The following is a 26846-nucleotide window of genomic DNA, read 5'->3' on the forward strand; positions in this document are numbered from 1 at the left end:
TTTTATAAGTCCTTGAAAAGTCATGAAAATGTTTTGAATTTTTGTCCCTGGAAATGTGTTAAGAGTGGGCCTACTCAGGTTCTCAGCTTAACACAACTGTTATCTAAGTCTGAACATAGAGAAGAAACAGTAGAAACAAGACATGCATGTCACTCAGGTGTGCAAAAGCTCCACTACTAACGGTATTTCTGATGTGGGGCTAGTGTTCTAACAGGATATTTTTCTTTCGGTTGGAAAACAGTGTCACTTGTGTGTAGTGTCTCAAATCAGTGGCATTCCTGGTATTCAAGCCGATGTTGTATAAAAAGATGTTTTGGCATATTGCTGATACACCCTTACCTGAAATGGTCATTTTACAGACATTACAAGCAGCACTGTTAACATTTGTCTTCGTGAAATGAAGCCACTTTAGACCGTTTCTTCCCCTTCGCCACAACTCGTGTTTGTTGCTAGTTTTCAGCAGCACAGACATGAGTTTGACGTCTTTGTTTTGTAATATGCAACTGTCGGAAAAACATGCTGACGGCGAGGAAAGGATTTATAAGTGTGGACGTGTACAGGCGATATGCGGCAGAGTGTGAAGCAGTCGGGATGAGAGTCAGCACCTCCAAATCTGAGGCCATGGTTCTCTGTCGGAAACCGTTGGATTGCCCCCTCTGGGTTTGGAGAGAGTTCCTGCCTCAAGCTTGTTGACGAGTGAGGGTACAATGGAGCGTGAGCTGGATTGGCAGTTTGGTGCAGTGATGTAGGCGCCACCCCGGATCGCCATGGTGAAGAGGGAGCTCAGCTGGAAGGCGAAGCTTTCGATTGACTGGTCCATCTACGTCCCAACCCTCACCTATGGTCATGAGCTCTTGGTAGTGACCGAAAGAATGACATCACGGATACAAGCAGCCGAAATGAGTTTCCTCTGTGGGGTGTCTGGACTCAGCCTTAGAAATAGGGTAAGGAGCTCACACAGCTGGAGGGAGCTCGGAGTGGAGCCGCTGCTCCTTCATGGTGAATGGGGTCCGTTGAGGTGGTTCGGGCATCTGATCAGGATGCCTCCTGGGCGCCTCCCTTTAGAGGTGTTCCAGGCACGTCCCACTGCTAGGAGGCCCCGGAGCAGACCCAGAACACACTGGAGGGATTACATATCTCATCTGGCCTGGGAACGCCTTGGGGTCCCCCAGGAGGAGCTGGAAAGCGTTGCTGGGGAAGGGACATCTGGGGTGCTTCGCTTGGCCTGCTGCCCCCGCGACCCAGCTTCAGATAAGCAGATGAAAATGGATGGATGGACGTGTACGATTCAAACTGATCAATTTGGTACTGTTTCTCGATTCCAATCCCCACCCAGAAGGCAACAGTCTAGTTCGCTAAGGAGCTAAGGCCTGCACACATTTTAAGGAAATAGGTCAGTCAAGGGAAATAGTTATCCACAAGCAGCATCATGTTTTAAGTGTTTTGTGACACTGCATTTCCAAAGAAACCTGATGCTATTGCACAGCTCTTGATGCGCTGACAGTAACTAGATCCAAAAAAAACCCACAAACTCACCAGCAAATACAGAAAAAATTCTTTATTGAGAAACTATACAGTAGAAGCGCTCTAGTGTTACCTACAGAATATGAACTTTGACCTCTGTTGGTCATGATGAGTACATAGATGTGAGTCTAAAAAACAAATTAAGCTGTTTTTACTGGGACACAGTGTGAAAGGATGTCCGTGATATACATGTTATTTTTGGCGACGAGCTCCTCCTTCATTCTCCTGAGCGCCGCCTTCACCTCCTCTTCACTCATGGTGGCAGCAGGGAGCGACTTCGCCTTCTCCAGGAAGTCTTGGATCAGTTTCTCCCCCACCTGAGGAAGAGGCAGCACATCAGTTTTGTCATAATCTCTAAATATCAACTCTTAGGGAACCCTGAAAAGAAAAACAGCATGTTACATGTTACTTTAAAATATAATTAGAGGAAATGTAATCCTTCCTGCAGCCGTTCATGTCTCTAACAAGTTCACATGATGCTGGATCGTGTCTACGAGTTGTGATGGGAGCAGGATGCTGGAAAACTGAGCCCTACTTGTTTGTCTGTCCGTCGTCTCTTGGCCTCAGGCTCTTCCTCCTGCTCCGACTTATCCCCCGCAGGTTCCTGGAACTCCTCCAGCTCCTCCGCCTTCTCCTTAGCCATGGCAACCACCGATGGCGGGAAGCAAGCCAACTCGGCAACGTGGATTCCAAAACTCTGGTCACACACACCTAAATGCACAGTTAGGGGCTGGATCAGTTCACCTGCCTCTCCTCCGTACGTCAGACTCAATGTCTTATATCCATATTAGAGCTGAGAAATGCAGAAAATGTACTTTAAATGAACATAACTGCATCAAAGACGACTTATTAGGCTCATTTATGGGTTCATCCTCTTTATAATAGAAACACTAAATACATGTTTACATGATTTAATCGTCAAAACACTTAATTTTCCTCGTACTGTCTGTGCTGAAACACCTTCATTCTCCCTTTATAACAGATTCTATATAAGCGCCTGTCTCTTTAAGACCCTATCCTAAAAAAAAAAAAAAAAAAAGCCCAGTCCTCTCTGATTGGTCGGTGCATCCAGGTCATATCTCAGAGTCTCTGCAGCCGCGTAATGACCAGGGAACATAGCAGCACTTTATACAATTTATATGACTCCCTGATGTTAGCATGTAGCTACATGTAGCAGCATACTAGCAGCTGAAGAATGACTGTGTACAGAGTTCCCACACCCTCTTAAACATCAAATTCAAGGACTTTTCAAGAATTTTCCAAGTCTAATTCCTTAAGATTTAAGGATCCAACACATCCAATTAACTTCAATCTTATCACCGTTGCTTTTTCATGAGGCAGGTGGTGTGTGAAACAGTGACGCAACTGCTGGAGGACACGTGGAGACCACAGAACGTAGCCTACCTACGAACAATGTCAAAACTTCTATTCTTGCACAAATTATTGAATCCAAGCACTTTTAATGCCCCATGGCTATTTATTTGTTTACGTTTTGGTTGTTTTAAACTTTCAAGGACTTGATTTTGCTTTTTCAAATTCACAGACTCTCAAGGACCTGTGGGAACCCTGTGTGTATGGATTAGGTCGACCAGAGAGGTTGTTAGTCGGCAAGATTTCATTGGTCACTTAGTTGCAGACAAAAAAACAAAAACACAAAAGTGAAACTCTATAAGGAGCTGCGCCTTGTCAAAATAAATCAAAACCTATATGACTGGACCATGTGGGTATTTAATTTGAAAGGACAGACTCAGGAAGTGGACACACTAAGGGGTCACGTTAATTTCCAGGGCTGGTACCTGCGGTTATTCCACAGGCTAGTTAATAACATGTCGGGCAGGAAATCCAAAGTGTGGGATCATTTTGAGAAGGTGAAGGACGAACCCAAGGTGATATGTAAACTCATCTTCATTGGTCGACTACAAACATGACGTATCATCTGAAACATGCAAATAGCTACATGCCCATTAGCCACTAGCACAATCATTACTGATTTGTGGATGTGTGTTGTGTGCCGACCTGGTTTGACTCTGTACAGCATGGTGAGTGTGTTGTGGGAGGTCAGGGCTGTGACGTGCAGGTTGTGGACGGTGGGCTGCTGCGCTGCCAGCGCCGTCAGCTCGTGGAAGTGGGTGGCAAACAGACAGAAGGAGCCAATTTTGGAGGCGATGTGCTCGCTGATGGCCCAGGCCAGGCCGAAGCCGTCGTACGTGGACGTGCCTCTGCCGAGCTCGTCGATTATGATGAGCGAGTTCTCCGTGGCCGAGCTGGAGGGACAACACGGGCGATGAGAAAAGGCTTGTGTGTCAACGTGTAGCTGTAAAACGAGCTTGTGCATCTGTTCTTACCGCAGGATGGCAGCCGTCTCCAGCATCTCCGACATAAAGGTGGACACTCCTTTTACCTGGCTGTCTCCCGCTCCCACCCTGGCCAGGATGCTGTCAATCACACTAAGCGCCGCCTTCTCGCATGGGACAAAGCAGCCGATCTGGGCCATCAGAGCGATCACACCCACTTGACGGATGAATGTCGACTTGCCACCCATATTTGGTCCTGCAGACAAGACGAGAGGGGTGAACTTAGTTTGTCATGTGTCCTTATTTACAGGAAAGGAACTATAACTATCACATTCCTGTTTGTCTCCACCGCATCTAAAGAACCGTGAAGATTACACAAATTGGGAAGTTTACGGATTAAAAACCGACAGATGTGACTGAGACTGTTTTCACTGTTAGTCTTCTTTGTATTTATAGTTGTGTGACTGATTTCTGAAAGGAGCACATGTAGTGTGGGAAAAGGAAGACTAGAATCTCCAAAACATCTGTCAGCTGAGTAGTGTGATGTGAGTCTCACATAGTGATGAACCTACAAAGATTTACCACCGGGATCTGCAGCTACTGGCTTTACGGCACTTTTCAGCTCACTGTTAAGCTGTCCAGCCCACAGCTTTACGGTTCTGTTCTCATTGCTCTCAGAGTGTCATTTTCAGTGAGCTCTAAAAACCCAGTGAATCTGCTCAGCACCAAACAGCAGTCACATGCAGTTTAAGAGTAGCTGGTGAATATACTGGGGCATTTAGCAGCTGGAGAAACAGAGGTAAAAGACAAAGAATACTGGACTTACATCCATCAGGTGGTCAGAAACAAAACTCCAAATGGACAATACTGTTGCTCTGTAACTGTTGGATAAATGAAAAGTTTTCCTACAAGATTACTCTATCAACTTAAAAATAAAAATAAGACGCTAGATGTGATAAGCCAGCATTATTCTTTAAAGGTGGGATAGGCAGTTTAATTTTGGTGTCACTGGGCAAAAATCCCAAAAGGATCTTTCTTGTAATTCAAGATGACTGAGAGAAAACTAGACAAGCACTGCAACATGACATTTGTAGGTCACTTGCAGTCCTTTCAGAATGGACCCACCAGTTGGGAACCACTGAGTTAAAGCCCCAAATCACAGTGTGTCCGCCGCCTCACTCCCCACTGCTACAGACGACCTGATCGAAAGGAGAGCAGGCAGCAGCTCTCAAGACGGACCCAAAGTCAGCGGCCGCAGCACACCGGATCCAGCCAGCGCAAATCACAGCTCTGGGGGACTGGACAGTTGCTGGAATGCCTCCCTGCCGGATCAGGAAACTTTCTGTTGCTGCCATTACAAAGGTTAGACCTGGCACCAGCTGCTACAGTTGCCAACTGAAGGTCTGTCTCCTGAGCTGCTCCACAGCGGCAGGGAGCAAAATGGAAGGACGGTGGGGTGGCCAGCAGCTTACTGTTGTTTCATTTGTGTTCTGATAAATAGAGGGAGACTAAATAAATCAATGTATGGGAAACAATGGTCGTCTGGTGGGAGGGGCTTAGGACACAAATTCTGCCTTTCTTTGTTTTTTCTTGTGGGGGTAGAAGAGCTTCAACGTATCCACACAGTTGCTGAATTACAACTTCAGACATGTCGGCATTCACCTGTAATAATATAGAAGTTCTTCTCCCCCTGGACGAAGGTGATGTCATTGGGTATGAAGGCGGTGTCTGCGTCCGTCTCCATGCAGGGGTGTCTGGCCTGCTGCAGCTCCATACGCCTGCAGCCGTCTGCCAACAGCTGGGGCCGAACGAACGGCACGGGAGCCGAGACGGACGCCGTGGCGAAACTCACCACCGCGTCCAGCTGCGCTATCACGTCGCTCAGCGTCTGGAGGGGATCCACGTAACCTGGTGATTCACAAAGTGCAACAGTTCAAATGAAATATCACGGAGGCGGGAGGCTGCAGCGATCACTTAAAAAGACCTAATTCCTCCTGTCCGTCAAATCAGTGCCACGCTGACGAGACACGGTGAGCAGCACGTGGTGGCGTTCCTCACCTGAGGCGATGTTGATGATCTCTTTGACAATGGCATTCTGAGCCTCCTCGTACTCCTCCCTGTTCCTGGTGTACTCCTCGTTCAGAGAGCTCAGCTTACTGTGAAAGAGCAAGACAACAGGTTATCGCGCGGTTATCTGAGACAGACGGTGGGTGTGTGACACAGTGAGACAAACCTGTTTGTGAAGCGCACTCCGTTCTTCTGCACGTCCAGCGTGGTGAATTTCTTGTTGTTCCTCAGGTTCTTCTCCTCTTTGCAGGTGACTCTCAGGTAAAAACCCAGCATGGCATTTGACTCCAGCTTCACCGTCTTTCCGGCGTCCAGACCTGGAACACAACGTTACAGAGATGAGTCAGCAGGAATTTTTGTCCGCATCACCCAGCCCTACCGGCTACATAAGGTCACCCGGACGTTTATCTCCTAACCCCGCCCACAGGCTCTTTCTGAGGGGTCCTGCGGCAGTCCCAGGTCAGATGGGATGAACAATCCATCCAGCATTCGGGGTCTACTTCAGTTGGACATGAACCGGAAAGCAGCCAGGAGGCATCTATATTATCTGTATATACACACACATTAAAATCTTGTAGCACATAATGACTGCACGCTGTAATCGATCTGCTTTGGTGTTCTTGTCTCACCAACATTTTAACAACAAATCAGCAGATGCGTGCAGTCACTCTCTTAAAACGCTGAATCAGACTTCGTTGGAAGAACAGATATCCATCAGTTACATAAACATGTTTGTGTCTGGGTCTGTTGTTATGAAGGTGTTGGTGTGTGTGCGTGTGTGTGATCACCTAGTTCCCTCGCTGCGCTGTTGAGCACCGCCTGCATGCTCTTCTCCAGCGTGTCCATCTTCTCTCTGAGCTCACTCAGCACCGGATCGAACGACGCCTTCACCAGGAACTCATGGTGGTCGATCTAAACTCAACACAAAAGGAAAGATAAATGTTAACAATGTGTGCATGTATATTTAAAGAGCAATATTATTTCACTGTACTTGTGTACAGATCACACTAAAGACCTGGTTCATGTCCAGCGTGGTGTCAATCATCTCCTGGTACTTCAGGAAGTCAGTGTTCAGGTCTTGGAGAGGAGAGAGGAACGCTGCCTCCAACAGAACCTGGTAGCTACCTACAACACATACACAAGAAATCAAAATAAGTCAATGAAATAGGTAGTTTGCACAGATAATAAATGAACGCACTGTACTGTATGTAGAGGTCGACCAACAGGGAATTTTTAAAGGACTATTTAATAACAATAGTTTGGAACAGGAACAGCCAATAGCCGATTAATCTGGAATCTCAAAGTGAACATTAAACTAACTGTAACTCTGTCTAAGTGGGAAGTGATTTTTTGGCTTATTGACACTCGGATCGACACCCAGTCCACAGTGTGGCAAACATACGTATACTGTATCAGCTGCAGCTTTGTGCGCACCTGAGTATCTCTCCAGGGCCGTGATGAGTGCAGGGATCTGGCTCACAGCCTGGTAGACGCGGTAGCAGTCCTGCAGCGTCGCAGAGTGACGGTGGAACTTCTTGGCCAGGCGGTGAAGATCAGGAAACCGCCGCAGTAAATCCTCCTGACAGGTCTGCCTGAGCTCAGAGTCGCACACGAAGCTCTCCACCAGGTCCAGCCTACAAACACACACACACACACACACACACACACACCTGAATTCAACATCTCTTAGAGGCAAAATATAAATATATCTGCAGCTAAAATAAAATGCAGTCTGAACATTGAGGAAAGTTTTTTGCAGCACATGTATTACCTTTCTTCTATTTTGGTTTTGTCCATGAGTGGTTGTTTGATCCACTGGTTGACCAGCCGCTGACCCTGCGGTGTGCGGCACTTGTTCAACAGACCGGCCAATGAGTGAGCTCCACTGGTGTCGTCGGGTGATCCCTGAAGGATACAATCATAATATATATCATCCCCTTGCTTATGTGACACATGCTACTGCTGACGCCTGGAAACTAAGAACAACCTCAGCAATGTAAACTGATTATATCAACAGCACATACACATGTACAAAAGTGGGCATTTGCGTGTTCTCCCCGTGTCAGCGTGGGTTTCCTCTGGGTACACCAGCTTCCTCCCACAGTCCAAAGACATGCAGGTTAATTGGTGACTCTAAATTGTCCATAGGTGTGAATGTGAGTGTGGATGGTTGTCTGTCTCTATGTGTCAGCACTGTGATAGTCTGGTGACCTGTCCAGGGTGAACCCCACCTCTCGCCCAATGTCAGCTGGGACAGGCTCCACCCCCCGCGACCGCGACCCCCAACAGCATAAGCGGCTAGTGAAAATCAATGAATGAGAGATCCCGTGAAATGCACATCCATGTAAAATGAGCCAGCACCTGCAAAACAAGAGGCTCGGAGCAGACTGCGCTGGATAGTACTTAATCTCTGACCACCAATTTCTACTTTGTTTCTCAGACATCATGTGTCTATCTGTCAGGGGATCGGCTCCAATTGCCACAATACCCAGCCTCGGCTTGTTGCTGTGGAGAAGACGCTGATCAGAGGCCTTGTTGTTGAAATTGAGATCAAAATGTGGAGCTACTACATAACATTGTCTTCGGGTGAAATGTGAAAGGTGAAACCTCTCCAGACACATTTCCTGCGACTAAAGCCTAGTTCACATTACACGATTTTCACGGTGATTTTGACATCGTAGAGGATCTTGAGAGCCACCGTGGGTCGGCAGATAGTCTGCCACGACGAGTCCTCATGTGTGGACAAGCCTATGAGCAAGTCGTCCCCAACTGGGACTGGATATCTGGCATGCTAGAAAACTGGAGAAGGCTGACACGACTGACAAAGAGCATCAGCCAATGAGAGGCGGGATACGTCCCATGTCAGGATGCAGGAGGACGGAAGAAATGTGAGGAGGACAAGCTGGGCTTGATCTCTAAACGTCACCTTTCTCTATATATATCCATCTAATAAGTTATTTAAACGCATGATTGTCACTTCTTCTGGGCTTGTTTCCATAGCCCTGGTTGCTTGTTTCTCTCCAAGATCTGGCAACACTGACAAGCCAGCTGGCAAGCAACAACAACGGCGGCGTCCACAGGATCACGGGGAGTGCGTTGTGTTTGGACCCAGGATAATAAAGAATATACATGCCTTTACGATGTGTCACCGCGTTATCTGGGGCTCTGTCAGCGAGGGCTCGGTGGGGAAATCTTGTGGTGTGCACACATAGGTCAGACTCCCGCTGACAGAAACACACATCGCCAGGTATGAACACTCAAAAGATTATGATAGTCTCCACAACGCAAAATCAGGGTGAAAATCGTGTAATGTGAACTAGGCTTTAGCATGTAGCATGACAGTCAAGAGCGCTCACTCTGCAGCAAAATCTGGGGACCAAAACATTCCCAGAAGTACACTGCACAGCACGCTGACTAGCAAAAAACACACAAACAAATAAAGAAAACCCGGCAGCTGGACCTGAAGCAATCTCAAAAGACTGAGGGGACTCCAACCGATGATTTGAATCTCTGACTTTCAATTGGCGGCCCTACTATATCGTGAGTAGTGAGGGACTAGTAGTGATCTCCATTGACCTGGTCCCTGTCACTGACCTGGAAGAGGTTAAGAGCCCTCACGGCAGCGTTGTCCAGCCTCATGTACTGACCCAGGTCCAGAGTGGTCAGACTAAAGGAGTTGAAGTTGGACTCGTCAGAGAGCAGCTCAAGGAATCGCACCACTGCAGCCAAGCACGACATGGCCACCTGCGAATGGAACCACACACAGACTACCATTAAAACATTATTCTGATGGCTGTCTTTACATTTTAGGATGTATAACAAATCTAAATATCTGTACTGTGCCGTCCTTGGTGGTCTCATGCCTGAGAGAACCGAAGTCGAATCATTGGGTGTGTGTCTCCTCCCAAGTGTCGGCGAGCTCTTTGTTTACCCACCTGTTTGTCCAGCTCAGGCAGCGTGTTGCTCGCCACAGTCTCTCCTCTCTTGGCCCTCAGCAGCCTGTTGAGATCCTGGACCATGTCCTTGCTGCTAAACTCTGCTCTCTTCCTGTCAGAGACCAGCACGCCACCACGCTCCACCACCTGCACAAACACACAATAGCAATAGCACAATAGCCCGTGCTGTTAGTGGGTGTTAAAGAATGCATACACTGGTGAAGGCGCGTTTCAGGTTGCAGTTATGACCCCGCCCACCACGTACCTCTCGTAGTTTACTGCCGTCAGTGCTGCCTTCGCCCTGGGCCAGGAGACACTCTTTGGGGCTGATCTGGACAAGGAGGGACTCCAAGTTGGAGAAGATTTCGTTGTCCGGAAACTCGCACACTCCCATCGTCCTCTGGGCCGCGTCCACGTAGCCGACGCCGACCACCCGCTGTCCATCACCTCCTGTGGCGAACCGCACGGCTACGACTCCTGCACAACCCACTGCACCGGTTCCACCGCCGAACAAGATCTCCTCAAACTGAGTCAAGTTTCCTGGAGAGGCCTGATAGAGGAGGGGTTGCGTTAAATGACACAAACCAATGTGCATCTCTCCCCTCTCACTCTCTCCGCACAGCTCCATAAAAGCATTATGGGTCTTTAAGGAATCAGAAACCACGCTCATCAAACACAATACCTTGTACTCGATCTTCCAGTCGTGCTCCTTGCTGCTCTTGCCGTGGTTCTTGTACACCTCCACTCTGTACTGCCTCATCAGCAGCAAGTCCTTCACAAAGGCCTCAAAGTTCAGCTTGCTCAGGACCACGCTCTCCAGCTTGCGACTGCCTGCAGACCGACACACATTAACATTAGCAGGCACGTACTCACAGACCCCAGGGGGCGCTCAAGCTTCTGTGCCCTTTTTACAAGACTTTCTTTTTCCATGTCTTTTAATCATTTTATATTTGACAACTGCATCTGAGTCGAGCCCCTGCTCCTCCCTCTGCAACTCCCCTTGTGGCAGCCGCACGCACTGTGAGCGCCGTGCAGAGCAGCATCACGTCTCCTTCATCTCCCCTAATGGCAGGAGGAGAACAACAACTTGGGAAAAGGAAAGGAGATGAAAATAAAGTGAGGAGATGGGGAGGAGAGGAGACTAGAATGAGGAGAGGAGGGGGAGGAGAGGAGAATAACGGGAGGAGAGGAGATGAAAATAATGTGAGGAGAGGAGAGGAGATGAAAATAAAGTGAGGAGATGAGGAGGAGAGGAGACTAGAATGAGGAGAGGAGGGGGAGGAGAGGAGAATAAAGTGAGGAGAGGAGGAGAGGAGATGAAAATAAAGTGAGGAGATGAGGAGGAGAGGAGACTAGAATGAGGAGAGGAGGGGGAGGAGAGGAGAATAACATGAGGAGAGGAGATGAAAATAACGTGAGGAGAGGAAAGGAGAGGAGATGAAAATAATGTGAGGAGAGGAGAATAAAGTGAGGTGAGGAGAGGAGGAGAGAAGATTAGAATGAGGAGAGGAGAAAAAAGTGAGGAGAGGATAAGAAAATAAAGTGAGGAGGAGAAGAAAGGAGAAAAGAATAAAGTGAGGAGAGGAGAAAAAAGTGAGGAGAAGAAAGGAGAAAAGAATAAAGTGAGGAGGGGAGAAAATAAAGTGAGGAGAGAAGAGGAAAATACAGTGAGGAGAGGAAGAGAGAAAATTAGAATGAGGAGAGGAGGGGGCGGAGAGGAGAATAAAGTGAGGAGAGGAGGAGATGAGATGAAAATAAAGTGAGGAGGGGAGAGGAATTGGAGAATGAGGAGAGGAGAGGGGAGGAAAATAAATTGAGGAGAGGAAGAGAGAAGATTAGAATGAGAAGAGGAGGGGGAGGAGAGGAGAATAAAGTGGGGAGAGGAATTGGAGAATGAGGAGAGGAGAATAAGGAGAGGAGAAGAGAATAAAGAGAGGAGAGGAGATGAAAATAACGTGAGGTGAGGAGAGGAGATGAAAATAATGTGAGGAGAGGAGAATAAAGTGAGGAGAGGAGGAGAGAAGATTAGAATGAGGAGAAGAAAATAAAGTGAGGAGAGGAGAAGAAAATAAAGTGAGGAGAAGAAAGGAGAAAAGAATAAAGTGAGGAGGGGAGAAAAAAGTGAGGAGAGAAGAAAATAAAGTGAGGAGAGAAGAAAATAAAGTGAGGAGAGAAGAGGAAAATACAGTGAGGAGAGGAAGAGAGAAAATTAGAATGAGGAGAGGAGGGGGCGGAGAGGAGAATAAAGTGAGGAGAGGAGGAGATGAGATGAAAATAAAATGAGGAGGGGAGAGGAGAGGAATTGGAGAATGAGGAGAGGAGAGGGGAGGAAAATAAATTGAGAGGAAGAGAGAAGATTAGAATGAGGAGAGGGGGACGAGAGGAGACATGCTCACATGCTCATTAATGTGCACAAATGTATTGTATGTACAAAAGCCTCCAGCTCAAATGCCTCTGCACGGCTCTGGACATTAGAAACACTATGTGTGCTTATATTTCATGCAGAGCTCCCTATGACGCAGCACCAGCAGCACTGGAGCTAACTGATGCAACTGCAGCCATCTTAGCTCGCTGCTGGCTGCTTCATCTAAGCCTCTAAATGCATCAACACCCTGCCACCAGTCTGCAAGCCTTAGCTGGTGGTTAGCCAGGTTACCTGAGCCCAAATATTTGATGACCCCGTTCGTCTTGAAAACCTCCTTCGCAGCGAAGATGGCGTCTTTTCCGTGAACGGTGTAGTAGTCGTTACGGTCGAATATCCTGAAAGTAGTGTCTGGTTTCTCCGGCATGGAGAAAATGAAGTTGAGGAAGCCATGCTCGGCTGCACTGTCCATGGACAGGTTCTGTTTCGGCTGCACCGCCATGCTGGAAACTCCCGCCACCGCTGGGGCCAAACAGGAAACTACGTCATATTCTTCTTCTTTGTTTTTTTTTTTTCTTTTAGCTGCATACCGCCACCTACCGTAGCGGAGTAGACAAAACAGGATCTAATTTATATTATTTAATGGAAATTATATAGAGAATAATTATATTCCAAGGAGACATTGCATACCCTTTTAAGTAAACCGACCCCAAACCTCTTTGTAACCATTTGGGAGATTGGGACAGGACATCTTATCACTGATTTAGGCCAGTATAAGCACATTTATTGCCCAATTTATTTCATACTTTAAGATAATTAAACATGCACATTTATCTTTTCCTGTTCATCACTATAAATTGAGACATGTACACTGCTGTCAAACTTAATCTCTGAAGTCTGTCCACAATTCATACAATATAAAGCTGTCTTTCCTCACTGACACAACCTCCACCAAATTTTATTTAACGTCAACACGTTTAATTGATTGAGGTAATAAAAACAATATTTAAGTCCAAAATGCATTGAATACATTTAATTGGGTTAAACAAAAACGTTTGAGTTTACTTAAAAATAAATGCTAATTAGACCCAAGGACATTGGGCCTGAACCAAGAACCCACACGATATCAAGTAATGATACTATTCACTGCATCATTGTACCACCCCTGGTTATGTATGAGCAGAGGAAATCTCCACCGGTCGCCGCTAGGCTAATTTATACAATGTAAAATGCCACTGGCTTGTGCTAATAACATTAGCATGTTATATGTAACGTGTTCAGTATAAGACAGTTGTTTTGTCAGTGAACCTTGTGAGTTGTAATGGAGCCCCATTTTGTAACGTTACCTTTATTAAATGTTGCTGTTGTCCCTGGTTTCATATGAGTAGAGGAAATGTCCGCTAGCTGCTAGGCTAATTTATACAGTGGTCTGGTCTGCGGAGGATTTCCTGGTTGCCCCACGTTGTTCCCGCCCAAACCCGTTCCTGTCACCTAGCAACAAGCTGTGCGTAACTAGAAGGAGCAAACTAGGCTAACATTAGTTAGCCGTAAATCATGGATGCAGAGCTTATGACGCAGAGCTTATAACTTCTTTTTTTTAATTTATTTATTTAATCGTTGAGGACATTATTCACCGCCAAATATATTTCAGGCTAATGGAGGACTGTTTTCAGGTAAACTTATTACATTAAGATTGTTTAAGCTGTGTGCTTTTAGCTATTAGTAATGCTAACAACAGTTAAGCGTTAGCTAGTTAACAACTGGACCTTCTCATGGAAGGTAAGGAGACATGGATGGGGGGCCACACCTGAGACCCTGGTGTTTCTCTTCTGGCTGGCAAGTGGGGCATCATACAGGGTGGTCTCCAGAGTGGCGTAGGCTCTGCATAGAGCTGACGCCCAAGTGTAAATCTGCCATCAGTGTTAGGTTTGGCTTGGGTAGTGTATTAATGTAAACTTGGTGGTTTTTGCTAGCTGGCTAGTTCAGCTAGCAAAAATCCACTTAGTCCATAAATATTTTTAAGGTTGATTAGGGTTCTGTGCACATGGAGGGAGCATATACAATGGTTCTCTATTGCAAGGATAATAATTTTCTTTATTAGCAAAGCCTTTTAGCACTGTCCCAGTCACCGAAAACTGTGTTGTCCCATTAGCCCAAATTGTGTTTGGGTTAATGGAACAAAATAAAAACAGCTCAATTCCAAAAATAGAGACATGATCTATCTACTTCAGTCCACTTATCCGTGGTCGCGTCATGGGGGCAAGAGACCAAGCAAAGCAACCACAGACTGAGGTTACAAAACTGGACCCCTTTCTGCTCCTTGAAATCCTGTCCATGAATATTACAAACAGGATCAGTGACATGGGACAACCCTGGCAGAGGCCCACACCCACCACAAGTGTGTTTGACTTTACGCCGAGTATGCGGACCGAATGGTTCATCTCAGTGACCCCAGTATCCCGAAATCCTGCAGTACCCCCCATAACACTCCCCAAGGGACGTGGCCGTAAGCTTTCTCCAAGTCCACAAAACACATGTAGACTGGATGGGCGAACTCCCACAAACCAAAGCGCTGGTCCACTGTCCCACAACCAGGACAGAATCCACATTTCTCCTCCTGAATCTGAGGTTCGACAGTCAGCCAGAGCCGCCTTTCCAGCACCCTGGAGTAAACTCTCCCAGGGAGGCTGAGCAGTGTGATACCCTGATAATTGGAGCACACCCTCTGATCCCCTTTTTAGAAATTGGGCACTACCACCCCAGTCTGCCACTCCACAGGCACCATACCCGACTTCCACACAATACTGAAAAGGTGTGACATGAGCACCTTTTACTGATTTTAGAGCAGTCGTATACCATAATCACGTTTCCATCAAAGGTATGTGCAATATATTAGCTATGACAATTTTATGACCTTACAATTAAGACTAGCTATGGCTATCACTCATCAGATGAACGCTGTATAGTTATACTGTCCCATTTGACCCCAATATTCACCCCAGTATTCTCAACTATATTGACATGCACACATCCTTGTGAATTCACTTAACAAGAATAGTGACTGAGTAACTGACTCAGGGTTACGCTGAACTGGCTTCGTGAAACGGAAAACTCAGAGTGTCCCTCATCTCGGGCTTAACATACTGAGAGTTTTCACTAATGCTGCTTTCTGAAATAGAGCCCAGCAGTCCCCATACCAGAGGCCTCTCTCCTCTGCTGCTGGCACAGGAGCTCTTAATCACCTCCTCCATGTCAGGTGCAATGCACCTTGTTAACTAATGCAGCACACCTGGGCAGATCTACAGGGGAGGGAAAAGGGACAGCAGCACAGAACACATACCGCCACACTGAAACATTGAAAAATGTCAAATATAAGATATTCCCTTATTGAATTCATATATTCTGTAAACTTAGAAGAGCTGCGGCAGAGTTAATACACAACGCCACCCTATCTGGCCTCACGTCTTCCAAATATATAAAATGTGCTCAATGTGGTGAAAATCCACCGATTATACTGAACAAACTTGCAGCCTTGAAATAACATATGACAGGTAATGAGTGGCTAACTACATCAAATATTCCCATCAAAGATTAAATGATTAAATGTTTAGGTATGTTTTGTATTTACCACATTATATTTTTGGTATGTTACCTCCTAAAGCGAAATGTGTAGTCTATATTGTGTAAGCTACTTTAAAAAACAGAAAAAAGCAAACAAACGTGCTGTTGATGTTTGTTTCAGAACTGACATGCAGGCAAATCCCTCCCTAGAAAGCATTGTTAGGAAAAGCTAAGCCTACACTCAGCACCATAACTATATGATTGCTCCATGTTGTTATATTCACTGGACTTTAAGTGTACGTAGAAAGACCAAAATTATAATACAAGCGTCCCGCTGAGGCAAAGTCCTGACAGACACAGAGGTGGAAATTGTTTTGTTCTGTTGATTAAACCATAACATGCCTGCATGTGAGAATATGTGAGACAATCAAATCCCTTTTTCCTAGAGTTGTGAAAACAAATGCACTAATCTTCCAAGAAACCGTGTGACTAAATGTCATCAGCTGAAGCCCATGTAATGTCAATAACCTGAATTTCTAGAACAAGAGATCACACTTTTTGTTCCATTGTCAACTACCAAAATGTGTGTGTGTGTGTGTGTGTGTGTGTGTGTGTGAAGGATGGTTTGACTGATATTACTTCTCAGAGAAGGGGGTGCATTCAAAGGTCTGGACCCAGGCAAAAGGATGGCATGACTTTATTAAGTTACTGTGCTACGTAACAAAAGTGGGTCATTTAGTCATGTTGGTCCTACTACACCGATTAATCACTGCATATCGTATCATTTTACCAGTAATTTGGCTAATTAAACAAAGGATGTTCTTTCCCAGCCATCTGATCCCAAATAGGCTGGTACATCCATGACGTTATTTCACCACATTTCCCCTCTGAGGGTCAATAAAGGTATCTTCTATCCTGTCTTATGAAAGGAAGAATTTAATTTCAGGTCAGTACTGTACTTTTTGTTCTGCTATTCTCATTTCTTCTTCTTCTTATCTGGCAAACCTGAAGCATGGCAGGACATGTATCATTCATTCATTCATTCAAATGTTTTGTGTTACAGTGGTATGAGAAATGAGAGCTTTTCCCAAATGGCATGGGACCATGACTGTTCACAAAATAAAAGTTTCTATTTACTTTCTTTACAATTTTCAGAGTGGGACTATATGGACTATTTCTTTAGTAGATTGTGAACCAAATCAAATATATTGACAGGGTAAAAGCGAAAGGGGCCTAATTTTGTCAATACTTCTTACATAGAAAGTTTAGTCACATGGGTGTCAAATGTAATAAGGATTTAACATCTGTAACAAGCTGACCAACTCAGTAAAAAGTGTAGATTTTAGTCACATGGGTGTTAAATATAATTAAGATTTAACATCCTTAACAGGCTGACCACCAGTTCAGTTATAAAAGAAGGTATTGTAGTCATGTTTTAGAAGTGAAGGACAAAATGAGATTTTACATTTGGTGGATCAAACCTGACAACTGACACACATTCAAAACTATTAAAGAATATACAGCATGATATATATACATTGTGGTTGTGTCCTCAAGCTGAATAAATCCAAACGTACTTTTTTTATTTACTCCTCTTCATCCGGGATTCATCTAGCTTCATCTTCTCCAACTCCAGTGACATAGTTCTGCGCCAGGTGGTTTTGGGCCTTGCAGGTTTTCTTTCGCCTGGTGGTGTCCATCTCAAGGCGACTCTCATGATCCGGCCCTGTTCCATTCTTAGCACATGGCCTAACCATCTCAAACATCTGTGTGTGATTTCCATGATGATGCTCTGGCTACCTGTTTTCTTATACAGTTGAAGGTTGGAGATCTGACATATTTGTCTGAGGCATCCACTGTGAAAGACTTCCACTCGCGTCATATCTGTTTTGACCACTCGGTAACTCTCTGAACCATACAGCAGGACAGATTTGACATTGCTGTTATACAAGAGCATCTTTGTTTTAAGGTTGTAATTAAAACATTTTAAGAAAGACAACGTTTTGATCTTTATTCAGCTTTTCTGTCATGGGGCGTACAGGCATTACTTTTTCCTCATGTAAATTATTTTTTGAAGGCCTTGCACCTACGTGATGTACGTCCAATTACTCGCCTACAGCTCTTGAAACTCTACCTTCACACAAATTCACGGAAGACAGCAAATCTGAGCCACCACAGACACTCACGAACTGCAGCACAGTTGTCTTTGTTCATTGTTAGAGCTTGATTCTCCTCAGTTATTAGTCGTTAATACACCAACACTGATGATTTGTTTCAGATTTCTTCAGCAAGCGCAAGTCAGGCGTTTACTTCTAAAAATAATAAAGTTTTAGTCAGCCTCGTTGCATGGTTCTACAGCGATGTCTGTTTGTTGGCCTGTCGGCTAGTCCACCACTTTGGTCCCAGCTGAAATATCTCAACAATGATTGGATGGTCCCCAGAGGATTAACCTTAATGACTTGAGTGATCCCCAGTGATCATCATCATCACAAATATCATACTATACTGTCATACTAATATCTAGTATTCATATTCTGTTTCGCTTTAGTTTGTTGGTAAGGTTTAGCAGTCTGGAAGCTTGCAGGTCGGTACACTCTTGCAGGCCATAAGTTCCAAGACAGTCATTGGTGCTTAGAGTCCCCGCTGCAAGTCTAACATCAATGAGTTGTCTCAGTTACTGACCCGATGTCACATTATGAAGTGAGATAGCATCTGGTGACTGCTCCAGTTTTCAGGCTGAAACTCCTGGTTTCTCCAGCAGTCTGGGTGTTGTGTTCACAGTCCCCTCAATTGTGTGGTCTCCTGGAATCTTTCCAAGGCAATTGTTCCTGTCTAGACATTTAAGTTCAGTAGGTTTGTGCGGCAGACATCTTCTAAAGTTCATCTTATCATAAGCAAATCGACACAGAATAAGCTCTAATTCAGGGGTGTCAAGCACACGGCCCACGGGCCAGAACCAGTCCACCAAAGGGTCCAATCTGGTCCACTTTGCTATGACTATAACTTTGCTAAGTGTAAAGATTGCAGAGACATCATTAATTCCACTTTTTCAATTAAATGCCATGCTGTACCCAGTGACGGCAGTGTCGGCTGCCGGAATCAGGCCAGCTGATTCAGTCTGGTTCTGGGGCATCATTAATGCCAAGTCTCAGCCGAGTCGGGCAACCGAATGCGGCCCAGCTAATTCCATCGGGCATGCCGAGTTCAGGATGATGCTGGGCCAGGTCATTTCTGATTACGACCCAGTGATGGCAGTGTGGGCAGCCGGAACCGGGCCAGCTGATTCAGCCCGATTCTGGGGCATCATTCATGCCAATTCTCAGCTTAGTAGGGCTACCGAATGCAGCCCAGCTAATTCCATTGGGCATGCCGAGTTCAGGATGATGCAGGGCCAGGTCATTTCTGATTACGGCCCAGTGATGGCAGTGTGGGCAACCGGAATCGAGCCAGCTAATTTGGCCCGGTTCTGGGGCGTCATTCATGCTAAGTCTTAGCCGAGTCCAGCAACTGGATGCGGCCTGGCTAATTTAATCTGGCACGCTGAGTTTGGGCCAATGCTGGGCCAGGTCATTTCTGATAACAGCCCAGTGATGGCAGTATTGGCAACCAGAATCAGGCCAGCTTATTCGGCCCGATTCTGGGGCATCATTCATGCCAAGTCGGGCAACCAGATCCAGCCCTGCTAATTTAATCCAGCATGCCGAGTTCAGGCCAATTCTGGGCCAGGTCATTTTGGCTACCTTAAAACAGTGCCCACCGCTTTCTGCTCCAGAGTCTTTCTGATTATACCACAGGGAGGCGATGAAGTCAGAAATGTCCAAAATGTACACATAGTATCATTAAAGTTAAAAGTTTTGAAGCAAAGAAGTTATCTATCCATGTAGAAGGGTTTTTAACACATTTTGACTTGTCAAAACAGGAAAACCACAGGTATAAACAATTAGTAAGTGTGCAGGCGTTCGTTTTTTTCTCCATACTGATTCACACATTGATTTATGTTACCCACAGGATGCTCCAAGACTTTAAACTAAGGTTTACTCCCTAACCATCAGCAGAACTGAAGACACCTCTTGGATGAGCAGCAACATGTCTCTGACTCCACAGATGACATATAGTCCTTGGGCACGGGCAGATTATGAGACAGTGGGCCCCTGGGCACGGATATGTGAAAAGGCCCAACCACCTTTCTTGCATAAGTACAAGGTAAACAGACGTTGTAGTGGTTGTGCCTTTTGTTGTTTTTGTATGGTAATAGTTATGTAGCCTACCCTCTTGTGGTTTTGTGTCTCTGTGGTAATTCTGGATCTCCTTGTGGTAGTTTCATGATGTTACTGTTCTGATCTTTATTTTAAAAATTACATGCCTCTTAATTTTTTGCTGCTGTATCAAAAATGGTATCGAGTATTGAATATTTTCCTGGGTATTGATATCGAGTTTGAAATTTTAGTATGGTGACAACCCTGTCACCATACTAAAATTTCAAACTCCACCACCTCCAGAGGATGATACATTATGTAGTGGAAGTTGTCATAATTTACAATACAAATCGCTGGCACTGAAACATGTCCTCCTCACCTTCCTGCAGCAAATTCTGCACTAATCTTAATACAATTCATTACATATATATGGAGACTTTTATCGTGACATATGGTCCTTCAGATATTTGTAATGACTTTTTGTCAGGAGAATTTCTTCTGCACATACACCACTTTCCAAACTGAGGATTCATTGCTTTTCACATGGCTTTGGGCCCCTGGGCACAGACATGCGAAAAAGGCCCAATGACCTGTTTTACGACCTGTGGCACAGCTCCACCCTCAGAGTGTCAGCCACTGAGTCAAGACTGGCACTTGGACTTATTTCTGCATTCATAATCCATAATTATCTACCGCACTGTGCTTTCCACGTGTTGTTTTTGACTTACCAGAACTTGTCTTGTGTATATATGGCTTCTCACGCAGCTGTAAGATTGTATTTATGACAACTGATCAAGACAGAATAGGCCTAACTGCACACAAACCATGTCTGAGCTCCACGTGAAGTCATGAGCCTGCTGTAGCAGAGAAGTCTGTCCACTTTCTAGTAAATAGAGATGATCAGAACTAATGAATGGGGACGGATATGATACAGTATGTGTCAAGTGATGAGCAGAACTCTGCTGCATGGGTTGGGGGGGGGGGGCTTCTACTGATGGTGATGACATTTAACCTGCTGACGAAACTAAATGTTTGACGTATAGGCGGCACCTTGACGAATGATGCGCACGCGGCACAGAGTTTGGGCGTTATAAATTGGGTGAGCACCGGGAACAGGGTCAGCCTACCAGCCCTGCAGAGACCATCCACTCCAGGACTCATCTTTCCACCTCCTCCTCCTCCTCCAGAGTCAGACGGCGCTCCGACATGAACAGCCACTGCAACGCAAAGGTCAGCGACACCGTGGAGGAGTTCCATTGCAACAACGGCTTCAGCGACCTCATTATAGACGCCAAGAAGTCCGCCGCGCGCCGCAAGCACGAGACGTCCCGCAAAGAGGCCGAGGACAATTCCCGCTTACCCGTGCTCCAGGCTGCCTACACCAGCATCCTCCGGGAGCTCGGGGAGGACACGGACCGGCAGGGGCTGTTGCGCACGCCGCTGCGCGCCGCCAAGGCCATGCAGTTCCTCACCAAAGGCTACCATGAGACCATCGACGGTGAGTCAACAGCTTCATCTCTGGGGGCTTTTTCTTATGCACTCGTGTAATTTATCTAATGTAGTCTAATAGTTTTCTCTCGAAAATACAGAGACCCTTGCACACTGTGATGCAGGTTTAACCATGCTGTTTTAACCTTTAACAGCTGGAATCTGTAGGGTGATATCTGCATTGGTTTGCATTTACCTCTAAGGTGATTTTGCTCCTATTTATTTATTTATTTAACCACTAAGATTCCCTCCTAAGAGGGAGCAGCCAATCAGGGCACATTAAAATGCAACAAATACAACAAAAATCTACAATAAAACAACAAGTATTCAAACATAGTCAACAAAAACAAGCACGTCTGTCACCACATTCTTTATGAGGCCCTTAAATTCATTAATGGATGTAAGTGTTTCTAATATTTAGATCTTTTTGAAGATTGTTCCATGTCCAAGGTGCAGAGTAGGAAAATGCAGTTTTCCCCAGATCTAAAGCATCCACTTGGAGCTAGCGTGGGAACTACCAGAGCTATATGAACACCATTATATGAACTAGAGATTTAGATTTGGAGGGGTTTATTTACAGCGGTAATGCCCCAAATCAAGTTGTTCCAGCTTCACAAGTGATGAGATTTGATGGTTTTTCTGTGCAGGGGCGTAGGTTTGTTTGACTGTTTTGGGGGGCGCATATGAAAGAAGGGTGTCAGGAAATTTTGAGCGCCAAACACGAAACGTGAAGTTTTATGCAACAATTTGTGCCTTTTCCACATCAGTGTATGGTGTAAATGTCTTTAATTTCATCAAATCAAAAGTCTTCTGCTACTTTCATGTCATTGTAGACCAAATCACAATTTTTGTTTACAATAACTTCTGGGTGGAAAACCCCTGCGACATATAAATAAAATCAAACGGTGCTGAGCAAACACAGCCTCATTGGGTTCGCCACCTAAAGAAGAGGCCTACCTAAAAAAATAATGATATTAGTTTAAGTGTATGCTATATTTAGAATATTTTCATCTTGCAGTCAGACAATCGTGAAGTCATTATTTCAAAGCCACCAGACACCACTTAAGAACATGAGAGTTGCTGCCTCGATCAGCTAGTGTGCAAGGTAAAGCGGTGAAGATATTCCAAATGTAGCGTACACTGAGTCATTAATTAATTTTCCGTAACCACTTACCCTGTTAGGGGTCGCTGGAGAGCTCGATCCTATCCCAGCTGACACTGAGCGAGAGGCAGGGTACACCCTGGACAGGTCACCAGACTATCACAGGGCTGACACATAGAGACAGACAACCATTCACACTCACATTCACACCTACGGACAATTTAGAGTCACCAATTAACCTGCATGTCTTTGGACTGTGGGAGGAAGCTGGAGCACCTGGAGAAAACCCACACTGAGACAGGAAGAATATGCAAACTCCACACAGAAGGGCTGATACTGATTTTTTAGGTGGGACTTTGGTTAGGTGGCTAAAACACATTTTGCTGTGTCCCCTGTCCGCAGCAGTGCAATGCTTAGCTTCTGTGCCGGTAGATTTAGGTGCTAGCAAAGCAACAAAGCAGTAAAAATAAGCACAGCAGAAACATAAGACAGTGTTTATCTCGTACACACACACAGCAAGAGGGTTCCTGGTTTTCGAACCCAGGGTAGGGAGCCCTTCTGTGTGGAGTTTGCGTGTTCTCCCCATGTCAGTGTGGGTTTTCTCCAGGTACTCCAGCTTCCTCCCACAGTCCAAAGACATGCAGGTTAATTGGTGACTCTAAATTGTCCGTAGGTGTGAATGTGAGTGTGAATGGTTGTCTGTCTCTATGTGTCAACCCTGTGATAGTCTGATGACCTGTCCAGGGTGTACCCCGCCTCTCACCCAATGTCAGCTGGGATAGGCTCCAGCCCCCCCGCGACCCTCAAGAGGATAAGCGGTTACAGAAATGAATCTTACTTATCTTTATCTCTAAATATTGAGGGGGGACATGTCCCCTGCATCCCTCCAAATCTACGCCTATGTTTCTATGCTCTTCTCTGATAGTATATTGAAAATATCTGAACTGTTGGTGGGACAAAACAAGACATTTGAAGATGTCTTCCTGATGGACTTTTTCCATAGTTTTTCCATGTGAATAATCAAAGTGGATATTTCTAGAAACGTGTTTGTGCCCCCAGACATCCTGAACGACGCCATATTTGATGAAGACCACAGTGAGATGGTGATTGTGAAGAACATAGACATGTTTTCGCTGTGTGAACATCACCTGGTGCCCTTTTTTGGCAAGGTAAAGCTGTGTGTGTGTGTGTGTGTGTGAGGGGGCTATTTTAAGACATGCACGTGGAGTGTTTCTGGGTTGAAACCAAATAAATCACCATTCATTCAGCATTTGAATCGCTAATATTTACCATCCTTTGCTCTGATTGTATGATCTCTGCTCTCGTTGGCTGACCTCTCGTTCCAGGTTCACATTGGGTATATTCCCAACAAAAAAGTGGTGGGACTGAGCAAGCTGGCAAGGTAACACACACACACACACTACCCTCCTGCTGCCACTGCGGCTGTATGTTTCTGGCGTTAGAGCTGGGTGACTGCGTTCTTCTGTTATTCCAGCACATTGACCTGGAGGATTAAGTCTAAGCCCGGTGGCCATCATCTAGTCCCCTCATCAAGCACACTCACAGTCACAAGTCTGAACTCTATCCGCTCTCGAGCCATGAGAAAATCCCTTCGGACCTGTGGGAATCACCCGTTATAATCACAGCCTTTTTGTCTGGCTCCTTCTTCCTCCCTTTCCTAAAATATCACACCGTCTCTGAACACACAAACCCAAAATAACAGTAATAGAGTCACTGGGTTTTTTGGACAAATCTTCCACGACAGATTCAGAGAGTTCTGTAGGGTGAATCATTCACAGATGAAGGGTCTGTACAGTTGCATGGCCAGAGTAGAGGCCGGGGGTCAGGGACTGATGTCACTCTGTGTTTATCAAAAGATTACTCATTATTATGCCCGATCTTTAATCAGTACTCTTTGCTTGTGCTCTGGTTTCTGCAGGATTGTTGAGATCTTCAGTCGGAGGCTTCAAGGTAAGCAAATTATGCAATATTAATAGGATTTTCATGTAACTGCCGCAGTTTTCTTCTAATTTACCCAAGAATTTGAATGCACTCTGGTACCATCGTGTTCATGTATGTCCCCATTGTTTTCTTTCAGTTCAGGAGCGTCTGACCAAGCAGATTGCCATGGGAATATTAGAGGCTGTGCAGCCAAAAGGTGTAGCTGTGGTTATTGAAGCAGCGTAAGTTCAGTGACACACACACACACACACACGCACACACACACACACACACACACCATCATCATCTGAATGATTTAAAGGTCTAGTGTTTGTTGTATCTAGGGGTGAGGACTGTAGATTACAACCAGCTGAAACTTCTCCATGTTAGAATTCCTACTGTGCTTATTATCCAGGAGGTTTTTACTGGGAGCCGAATTATCAGCAGAGGTCTCTTTCTCACCAAAACAAACAGACCAGGTGATTCAAACTGGTAAAAACACTGAATAAAGCAGTTTCGTGTTAAAAAAGGGTGTTTTTTGAGACTGCACATCGCAGAGGGGGTGCTAACTTATTTGGTTGGGGTTCGGCCCACTTGACATGCTGCTGTGTTGTGCTATGGCCTATTCAAGAGCTGGAATTTGTTATTTACGTGACAACACCTGAACGCAGGACAGGCTCCACTCCAATTGAGTGCAGCGTGTTTGACTGTGCGTAGCAGCAGCCTTTTGATTGTCACTGTCCATGTGTGATCACGGTAAAACAGACAAGCTGTAACCATGGTAACAATAACTATGTCAGGTAACAAACTGCGTAAGGCTCGGGTCGGGTTCGGACTTAAAAATCAGAAAGTCAGTCGGAGTCGGGCAGGGCTCAGGTTCACTCTACTGGGAATATATATATTGTACTTTTTACATTGGCTGTTTTATGTCGTTATTTGTGTACTCAGGTCTCTTTTTAAAATTAGATCCCATCTCAACACTTACCTGATTAAATAAAGGTTTATACATATATTTTTAACCACAATGGCTGACGAGAAATCACAAAATGCCCTGTCTGGAGCCAGTATTTGGTTTGTCCGGTTTAGCTGTTGTAGAAACATCGCGGTGCAACATGACAATTTCTGTGGACGAGGAACCACTCCCTATGTAGATACAAGCGGCTCATTCTAAGGTAACACAAACACAACAATTCTTATTTTCAGGTGGTTATACACCAATGGAAACATTTCTACCAATACACCCCCCTGAATCCTCCACACTGGACCTTTAAAGCTGCCCTACTACCTCAAGGGTAAAATGTAAAAATGTCACGTTTCCTTAAAGTGAGACGAGACGACTTTTCTCAAAGCACGTCAAATGCTGCGTCTGCAAATGCCATGTGTGTATGTGTTTGTTTGCAGGCACATGTGCATGGTCATGCGTGGCGTCCAGAAGATTAACAGTCGCACGGTGACAAGCACCATGTTGGGAGTTTACCTGGAGGACCCCAAAACCCGAGAGGAGTTCCTGGCTCTCTCACAGAGCGCCTAACACATGTCATTCACTCCAGGGCCTCTGAATACGGTCGCACACAGAAAGCTCTAACAGTGGGTCCGCGGTCAAACCAACAGCAGGTGACACAAATCTGCTGTTTGATGCAGGAGCCGACTCTGGAGCTCACCTCAATACACTGAAGCCTGACAGATATCAGTCCTGCTGCAGAAATGCATCACTGTGAACATTATAGGAAAATGTAAGACTCACATTCTTGGTGCCTTTGGTAGATATTTTACAGTCTTACATGGCAATATTGTTGTTATGAAGTATGAAACCTGATGTTGTGACATGTCAGTACGTAAGATTTTCACTTTTTTTGTTTGTTTGTATGTTTGTTTTATGGGAATTTCATGGGTACTTACTCCTTACATACTACTTTATTATTTAGAATCCACTGATTTTAATAATCAAACCAACAGTGTCATTTATAGATGCATTTATAAAGTCTTTGTAATATATATATGTATGATATTTCTAAGATACAAATTATATCTGTAGTCCTTGAGTAGAATAAATTATGTGCACAGTAGATTTTTGGTTTTACTAATAACCACCATAGCACGTATGTAAAGATTCTTTGCTTAAATAAAATGGTCGAAACATTATGACAGTTGTCAACCTTTTTTTTGTGGGTGTCAGTGAGAGGTAACAGCCGATGTTAACCTTGAGTAAGCTAACAACAGGAAACAGGCTAGAATTCACACAGGCTCACCAAAACTGGACAATAGAAGATTGGAAAAACGTTGCCTGGTCTGATGAGTCTGGATTTCTGCTGTGATATTCAGATGGTAGGGTCAGAATTTGGTGCACCTTGTTGAATCTGTGCCACCAAGAACTAA

The 26846-nt window shown here is 45.2% G+C and overlaps 2 protein-coding genes across 2 annotated transcripts; one reads left to right on the top strand and one right to left on the bottom strand.

Annotated features, from left to right (window-relative positions):
• Positions 1–1543: 1543 nt before the first annotated feature.
• msh2 (mutS homolog 2 (E. coli)) lies at positions 1544–12727 on the bottom strand. Its single transcript, XM_033610498.2, has 16 exons — positions 12477–12727; positions 10503–10651; positions 10086–10370; positions 9821–9967; positions 9480–9629; positions 7657–7790; positions 7320–7519; positions 6901–7010; positions 6674–6797; positions 6052–6202; positions 5877–5974; positions 5481–5726; positions 3870–4074; positions 3541–3788; positions 2060–2235; positions 1544–1841 (listed from the first exon to the last, which is right to left on the bottom strand). Exons 1-16 carry the CDS (start codon positions 12682–12684, stop codon positions 1665–1667), a joined length of 2808 nt encoding a protein of 935 aa, XP_033466389.1. The 5' UTR covers positions 12685–12727; the 3' UTR covers positions 1544–1664.
• Positions 12728–20964: 8237 nt separating this feature from the next.
• On the top strand, positions 20965–26612 carry gch2 (GTP cyclohydrolase 2). Its single transcript, XM_033611993.2, has 6 exons — positions 20965–21437; positions 23589–23698; positions 23876–23931; positions 24469–24500; positions 24628–24712; positions 25872–26612. The coding sequence occupies exons 1-6, from the start codon at positions 21146–21148 to the stop codon at positions 25999–26001; spliced, it is 705 nt and encodes a 234-aa protein (XP_033467884.1). The 5' UTR covers positions 20965–21145; the 3' UTR covers positions 26002–26612.
• The last annotated feature ends 234 nt before the right edge of the window (positions 26613–26846 follow it).

This window comes from Epinephelus lanceolatus, chromosome 21 (assembly GCF_041903045.1).
Source record: "Epinephelus lanceolatus isolate andai-2023 chromosome 21, ASM4190304v1, whole genome shotgun sequence".
NCBI classification, from domain to species: domain Eukaryota; kingdom Metazoa; phylum Chordata; class Actinopteri; order Perciformes; family Serranidae; genus Epinephelus; species Epinephelus lanceolatus.